The sequence below is a fragment of the Rhea americana genome, unplaced genomic scaffold (genome assembly GCF_003343005.1).
Source record: "Rhea americana isolate MKP2758 unplaced genomic scaffold, rheAme1 scaffold_14, whole genome shotgun sequence".
NCBI lineage: Eukaryota > Metazoa > Chordata > Aves > Rheiformes > Rheidae > Rhea > Rhea americana.
In genome coordinates this window covers 6,585,527-6,594,279 of record NW_028185483.1, presented here as the reverse complement: position 1 = coordinate 6,594,279, position 8,753 = coordinate 6,585,527, and the positions used below count along the sequence as shown (strand labels likewise).

At 36.3% G+C, this 8,753-nt stretch overlaps 1 protein-coding gene across 1 annotated transcript in view; it reads left to right on the top strand.

The window, feature by feature from the left end:
* The first annotated feature begins 5,438 nt into the window (after positions 1-5,438).
* The window catches only part of SLC9A9 (solute carrier family 9 member A9), a 208,924-nt gene continuing 205,609 nt past the window's right edge, over positions 5,439-8,753 (top strand). Inside the window, exon 1 of the mRNA XM_085298643.1 lies at positions 5,439-5,800. Within this exon, the coding sequence (XP_085154769.1) occupies positions 5,626-5,800 (175 nt within the window). The 5' untranslated portion in view covers positions 5,439-5,625. The remainder of the gene's footprint in view (positions 5,801-8,753) is intronic.

Genomic DNA, 8,753 nt, shown 5'->3' with positions numbered 1-8,753 from the left:
CCCTTTTCACTCAGTGATCTCAAACCACTTGCAAACATTACTGAATTCTTAAAAGCCTCAAAAACTATGTAAATATTGTTAATCTCAGTTCTAAGATGAGCAAGCATTGTAATATCTGCAGASAATCGAGGTAAGTCAACAGTATTGTACAGATGTAGGTGAATTGTGGCAACTAGCTAGAAAGAGGCCAAACTTTATCTTGCATTTTGCAGAAAAAGGCATGTTACCTCTTGACACGTAGCTCTTCTTCAGCAAATGAAGAATAGTATTAAACTAGAAAGAGTTTGTTTTTAGAGCGGTAAACAAAACTGTGTTCCAAAAAAAGCCAAACATCTAAAAAAGACCGTTTTTAAAACATTTCATGTTATCTTTGTCTGGCTTTTAGATTTTATTGTTTCCAGAATAGCTTATACCCTAAATGTTCCTCTTGACAAATCCTTGTTATGTTATTTCCAAATTTTATGCCAGTGTTTCAGAGGTTTCTGAGGAAAGACAGTCTAGTCTTTGTCATCAGTATTATTTTCAAATCTAATTAATTTTGACAAATGTGCTGTCAAACAGGAAACAATGTGAGATAAATGAAGTTTATTTCATATAAATCTTGAGATTTTTCTCTGTATATAAAAAAAATGTTGAAATAAAAGTATTCTCACATGTACAGACCCTTTAATAGGCTTTTGAGTCCAGGCAAGAGGCTGGGCTCAAGTACCAATCACCAAAGGAGTATTTGCATATTTTAGGCTAGGTAACTCAGTCACTAGAGAAGCACATGAGACAGTCTGCTGCATCTTACCTTTCTAAGTGCTATAATCGCACCAGAGTGTCTTCAGAGATCTTGGATAAGCTTATGTTGCCTCTGCCTGGCTTTTTTTTTTTTTAAGACTTTTTTTTTTAATGCTAGTAGCCGCAGCAAGTTCACTGACTGGCCCATTTTACCTCCTTCCACAAAAAAAGTTCGGATTGATTCAGTATGTGGAAATGCAATGTGGGATGCAAAACTGGAACATTAACTTCTTTAGAACAGCACAGTACAAATACAGACTAAGAGTGAAAAACTGCCCTGGTCAGAATAGAAGAGAATTTTGCTGGAATCACTGGAAGTCACTCCTGAAAACAAACCTCTAGGGTTAGTTTTGCATCAGGATAGGATGAAACTCTGTTAATCATGAATTACATTAAAAAGAAAAAAAAATAAATACATAATTTGAAGAAATACCTTTCTCCAAGAATCAGAAATCTTACATGTCAGATGGAATTCACAGAGAATCTCTATGCACCAAATCAAATGGAAGACAAAAAATGTTGACCAAAAAGCCATTTGAGGAAATTTAGAATGTAATGTGTTAACTCGGAGTTTAAAAACTAGATTTATCCTTTCTTCTGTTCAAGAAAAAGCTTAATTTCAAATAGTCAAAATTTCTCTTAAAAAAGTAAGAAATAAAATGACTGTTTGATTGGCATGCAAATTAGGCTAAAATTTGTAATTGTGCCAGTTGTGGACAAGGATACAATTGGACAAGTATACATTGCTCTGAAGGATTAATATTACCGATACAAAGAAGAAAACAACACTTTTGGATGGCACATCTGGACTGCTTGTAAGTAGCAACTGTGACAGGTGGCTATTTCAGACAGMCAGCCAATTTATAATTGTGACTTAAATCTCTGAGAGGAAAGTAATACCTAAAAAGCTCTATTTTGTAACGTGATGAATGCTATTTCTGACCAGATCGCCTCAAAATTATATAGGGAGCTATTCAAAGTCTTTGGCAGAATTTAAGTATGTAAGGCCAACACCTGCAAACCTAAAACTTCCARTCAGCGGATAGACCACCCTAATTACAATGTTTCCCAGGTATCCAGTGCCGCGTTTCTGTGCATAAAGGAAAAAAAAAATTGGAAGTCACTTGCCAAACTCAGAGCATAGGTAGGAACAAAACTGTCCAGCCAGTGTTTCAAGCTATTTCTTGCAAAAGGTAGAATCCTGGTTCAGGTCATTGCTACCAACGTTTTTGTTGCTATCATAGATAAAACACCGCAATATATTAAGGRAGAGAGAGGGGTTTGGCCTCAGGATTCAGCTATGGCTATCATCAAGGGCTGTCTTGAAATAATTGAGCTATTTTCTATAGAGGTGCGATTTTTCTACTAAAACAATTCATCTCTGTGCAACCCACCCTGTGGAAGCAGTTAAAGTGATAAAGCAAATGATGTATCCTCCATTCATTACAGCAATATGCTCTTGAAGTATAAGCATCTTTTTATCAGTAAAATTATGTCAACGCTAGGGGAGTATGCATTCACCTAGCAGTAATGAGCAAGTCTGGTACGTGTCTACTTTGATTTGTTAAACCCCAAATCCATTCAATGAGGCCTGAATCAGCAACTTTAATGTGAATATTCCCATTCAGAAAAGCACACGTTTAGAAGTTTTTAGAACTGGGATGGTGGATCATACTTTTCAGATGTAATCTCAGTTTTGAAGCCCTAATTTTTGTATGCTATAAGTTTCTGAGGTTTGAATCTTAAAAAAAGTAAATCTTGGAACAGGCCTGGGATTTTCAGCTCAATAGAAACAAAAGAATAAAACCAGTTAAAAACAGACACAGACTACCATGATTTTTCCAACAAAGGCAAGGTTTCGTAGTGTCTGAAGCAAGAGTACTGGCATCTGAATTTTCATTTCTGAGGAAAATGATGTTTTTTGAATAATGCCTCTCTTGACACAGATGTTTTCTCTTACATAAAAGGAATCCAACAATGCCTTAAGTACTTAGAATTCTCTCTTGAAACTATTTTTCTTCTCCTGAAACAATTTCACACACAAAATGACTGATCAGCCACTACATGATTTAATTATTTTGACAATGTATCCATTTCTAGAAAGCATTTCCCAAATGAAGTCTGGACTTCTATTATCAAAACATTGTGCAAGTTCCATTTTTTTCCCCTTGAATAATAGCTTTTAGAAGTTCTAGGTCAAATTCTTTACTGGAGAATCAGAGCTGGGAAAGCTGTACGAGTTTTTGCCCACTGATATATTGCCTGGCAATTTATACTGTATAYGTGATATTCAGCATAACTCTTCTGTTTAATATTTTTCTCAGAATCTTTAATACTCTGAAATCTTTAAATGTAAAGAGTCTCAATTGTTGAGAAGAATTCAAGTTGTTTATGCAGCTAAATTCTCTTCCCTTGCTCCTGAATGTTATTATATGCCTTTTATTCACATGATCACTTCCCCCCCCAAGCCTAACTGATGTGACCAGCATGCAAAGGAATAGGACAAATAACTTAGTAAATCCCATCATTTCCACATCCTGATGTGGCTCAATAAATTAGATGTTTACTGTTCAAATTTGGCATTAAATCTAAAATCATTTGTTTCCTTCTAAGCTGTAACATGGTGCCAATTGCTAATGCACATGATTTCTTCAAAAACATACATCAGCTTATCTTGTGGGGGGTGGGAATACATACCTCTATTTTACAGAAGGAGAAATAAAGCTGTGGGAAATAAATATTGAAGTCTTTCAAACATTTTACATAGCAACTGCTCTAACAGCAAGTCTGAGGAATTCCTTGCTGGCTGGTAGGAATTATGGGCTCAAGTACATTCAGACAGAAAAGGGGATTGAGCCTAGTCTACAAAATCTGAGGTGAAGACTCTATTCTCTGACATTCTCATTATAAAGTGACCTTCTTTCAATATTTTGTGCTCCTTTTTCTTTGAATTTCTTCTCAGTTTTAGCAAATTACTTATTTAGCGAGGGTAGCAAAAYGCTTTGTCTTTCACAAAAGAAGAAATACTTGTTTTTCATTGTGGTTAAATGCAGTGAATTTCAAAAAATATATATTTTTTTTTGCTTTTGATCCTTCCACATAGGAGGTGGATGAYCAGTCTCACTACTGTAAACATGATATTCAAATCAAATCCTCAGTTTTATTTCTCTTCTTCATAAGAGGTTATAAACCATATGACTGACATTTTAAAGAGTTGCATCAGTTATCTAATAAAATTGCTCCACCTAATCCCCTTATCCATTATTTTTTGCTCACAATACAGTGATGAATAACAAGAGATACATCAAAAAACACCAAGTTTTATTCTTACTCGATATCGAGTTGCATGGTTAGTTACGTTGGGAAGTATCAGCTGGCTTTTGCCTACTTTTCATCTCAAGAGACTTCTTAGATAATCAGTTTAGAAATACAGTTTTGACTCAAATGATGCTGACTAAGTTTGCAAGCCATCTGATAAAACTTAAAAGGGAAAGGGAAAACAATGGAAATCCAGATGAGAAAAGGAAGTGAAAGCAGCAGAGGGTGGAGTGTAATAACAAATATTAGAGACTTGAGAAAAGTTTGGTAAGCAAAGAAAAAGCATGAATTAAAAACTGTAAGGAGACTGTATTTTACTTCATACAAAGGGAAAGAACTGAAAACCTGAAAACTATGATGAAATTAGCTTATATAGAGGACAGAATTGCTTGTTTGCTCAGTAGAAATATTTTTAAAACATTGCAGACTGAAGCAGCAGCATTTTTTTTTATTTCTGCATCTTGTACTATTCTGAGCTACAGCTGTGAAGATACTGAGAGTAAAAATATCTAGGTATTTATTTTATTAGTGGCAAGAAATACGTGACTGACTTGGAACAGATACCGTACAGCTCTGTTTGGCCCAAAATATTTTTATGAAATAAAGTTTGAGATTTGTGACAAATTAGGAGAAGATTGTCCTTTTTTCCTGAGCAGCAGAAGCAAGTTTTTCCTGATGAGAGTTTATCTGAATTTCCTTCACCCAGGACAGCACAAGCATTGCAGCCATAGGCTAGGACAGAAAAGCTTCTGTGACTATTAGCTATAAAGAGTAAGACAATTYGTACTGTCTTCTTGGTTAAACTGAGTAATAAGTGTTCAAACAGCAGAAATTAAAAGTAATTTCCACTATATTTTGTCCAGTTTGATYAGGTTATTGTAAGTGCTCCAAGTTCTAGGTAACCAGACCTTGGCTTTCACAGAGATCTATCTTCCTGCAAGACCAATGCAAGTTCAGGGCCTAAAYCTTGAAATCCTTATCCATTGCTTAGGGTAGTAATAACCTTTCTTCTCTATTGCTTAGATTTAAAATTGGGAAAGTGGAAAGATTTTTTTTAACTTCCAAAAATGCAGCAAAGATTGCTTATATCATTTTCTTAACATCAGTTAGGTTCTGCCATCTCAGACTATATCAAGACCAAACATGATTTTTAGGATGAGATTGTGCTGTAAGTTACAGGAACAAACATGACRAACACAGACTAAATCATTCCAACAAAACTGGAGAAACGGCAGAGCCCGAGCCTTGCAGAGACCCACGCACGCACAGCTGGAGGAAGYGCAGTCCAGCGATGCAACTGCAACGTTAGAAATGAGACAGGGCGGCTTTAAGAGAGAAACAGGAAGCTGTAACTAGAATCCAGCTGAATTCGGAGCTGGGGCACTTTGCCCTGAGGCTGCAAATGAAGCAGATGTGTTTGTGAATTTCTGTAGTGTCTGGACATTTTTGTACCAAAGGTGATAACGCGTACCTTCCTCTGAATTTTTATTTTATTTTGCACATACTTTCCATAAAGGGAATGAAATGGAGAAGTTAAGGAAATAYGTATCGGTAAAAGATGAAGATCAGCTTTATCATCAGGGAGCTGTGGAGTTGCTGGTCTTTAACTTTCTGCTCATTCTTACGATATTAACAATTTGGTTATTTAAAAACCGTCGATTCCGCTTTCTGCATGAAACTGGAGGAGCCATGGTTTACGGTGAGTATATATTCAAGCACCAATTAAAATGGGACTAGCAGCGTATATATGATTGGGCACTTTAGATCAAGTCTGACAAAGCTCAGGGAATGTACTGAAATGTCATCCTGCCCTTATAGGTAAAACAATAAGGCARCTTAACCATCTCTCATGAGGTAGCTAGAGGTTGACTTGTGACGGGAGTAAATATCCTGAGATTATCCTCAGGATGTGCACATTGTATTACTCTATGGGCAGACAGCCCCTAAACGACACGTGAGGAGTAAGGGAATTTACTGTTTTCAAAAGAATGAAATGCCCACGTTGAGAGATTATGCAATGTGCATATTTTGCATGCTTGTTTTGTACAGTGTTCAAATGTGTTAGACTGAAGTCCGGTGGATCTGCCTGTGTTTTCTAATAGTTTCAACCATCTCAAGATTTTTGGTTTTTTTCCCTGCTGTGCCTTTGAAAAGCAACTACGAAGAATGCCTCTCTCTAGTCTTCTCTGAATGGTGTCATTGTACTGTTATTTCAGTTTGCCTGTCTAGTTCTAATCTTCCTTCATGCAGTTTTGCAATATCGTGCTTTGCTCTCACATAGAGCCTTCTGCATCGTCCACTGCTAAGAAGTACTGGCCAGTTTAATCACATACATTTGTGTATAATGATTTGTCTTGTTTCTTACTCTTGTTTCACTTTGAGAAAAATATGCAATTTCCATTTCTGATGCCATAAAACGCATAGTAGTAACACTGTCAAGGCTGAAGGAAAAGAAACGAATCGACAGCTCCGTCATTATGCATCTGAATTCCAGCCTATTTTGACTCTGCCTCATTCTGTGCACATCGCATACACTAGAGCTGTAGCGACCAAAGCAGCTTTTGTTCAAGTTACATGTTTTGAAGAACTTTTGGTTATCATGTCACACCACACACATAACTTCTATAGAGGTCCAACTGCCAGCTCACAGCACAAACGGCCACTTACCCCTACGTTTAGGGGCGTGAGCTTCGTTAGCTCTCTCAATATCAAACACTTTAAGATGACCTCAGTTCCATAGGAAGATTGCATAGGAAGATCACAGTCCTCCTTGTATGCCTTTCAAACTAATTAGGTAAATTAAAGGGTAAATACGAAGTTTCAGGAACAGTGGCTATTTCATCTTCTTGGCTCACTTCCTAAGCAAGTAAACAACAAGCTCCTGCATTAAGCCAGTCACCCAGCCCTTATCTCCTGGGTGGGGAAAGTCAGYGGGATCTCTTACTTCTTATCTGTCCTGTTCTGAAGTTGTGAAAAATAATTTATTTGATGATATGCCCTTTTTTATTTTGTAATCTCTCACACCTAGAAAATACACTTTCATTGAATCAGTTGATACTGAAATACATATTAYGTGATACTTAGTTAAATGCAGTGTTTTTCCCTGTCATGCATCACCTAGATAGGTGTTCAACAGTTTTTAGACTGTACAAGCTGCATAGGATCACTGAGAATACATTTAATTGTTGCATTTTTATTAATATCTGCCAAAAGGAAAAAAAAATTAAATACTGTGCAAAATATTATGACTAACTTGTAAAATATGATAATGTTTTTCTATTTGCATGGGTAACTTCTAATAGTTTCCTTCAGTACTTTTGAACACTTTTCCACACACACCTTCAACATTATTTGAAGATTTAGACAAAAGCCTACAAAAATAGAAATTAGATTTGGGAGTGGGGGGAAATACAACCTTATGCAAATAAATCAGTGTTTCTTTAGAGTTTATCCATTTTTGGATACCATCCTGCTTCCTGCCCAGAACATAACCAGCACATCATAAGGATAAGCAGTTCGTGATATTCTTTTGATCAGTTAAGAGATCAGTCCTGCAGCAGAACAGAACTCCTGAATTATTAACGCATTCTCATGAACAAAGGACACATTCCTCATGGTTGTAAACAAACTAATCTATTTAGTGTTGTATTATTTATGGCAGCCTTGAAATAGAAAAAAATGCTTATTCACAGGATCTTAAAAGCTTGTGAAGTCCATTCTACCTTTACCCTTAGAAGTTTTGGATATGAGTTTGGGTGTCTTTAGTGTCATGAAATACTAATAATGAAAGAGAAAGTGGAATTTCAGAGGTTCTGATAGCAGCATCAGATCAAGAGGCAAAAACTTCAGGAGAAAATCAGCTTAGGCATGGGACCCAAGTGCCATGGCACTGAGCCAATTCCTGCCCTCACTTACAATGCAGTTAAGCCCACGTAACTGCTACAACTGATTTTCTTCTTTTTGTGTGATTTTTCGTTTGTCTTCATTATAAGGTCAATTCTTTCATACATTTCACACAAACAGAAAGTCTCAGCCATACCGTATGCTTTACTCCAGYCCACTGAGCTATTTGCTAGATTTTTGCATACACGGCAACACAAGAAGCAGGTAAGTTCACTTAAGATGACAGAAGAACACGACCAACTCTTTGCAGGCTGCATCCCATACTATGGGAGATAGGGCTGTAGCCCTTTATCAAGGCTGTATGCAGTCAGATGAGAAAGCAAAAAATGAGGAAGAGCAGAAAAAAAAGCATAGAAATTCAACTACAGGAAGAAGTTTTCAAATTAGTGCCAAGTGCTGAACAGCCTCATATTGGACATGGAACATCCTGACAGAAAGTTCTATTAGAAGTATAGGAAAAGCAGAAGTATTTTTGCATAAGTTTCATAAGAAAATGCAGTTTAGGCTAAAGAGTCTCAGCTTAAAAAAATGATCCCATACTTGTAAACAGTCTATTTCAAAACCTTAAAATTTGACATGCGTTAGTTTTTTATATGAAACCAAAATTTCTACACTAAATACAGCAATAGTCCCATTAAACACCTTTCAGTAGTTGTAAAGAAAAAAAAAATTTAGCTAGACTCAGAATTAATTCACAATAGAACAGAACATTTCTACACAGACTTTACATTTGTACAGTACATACAAAT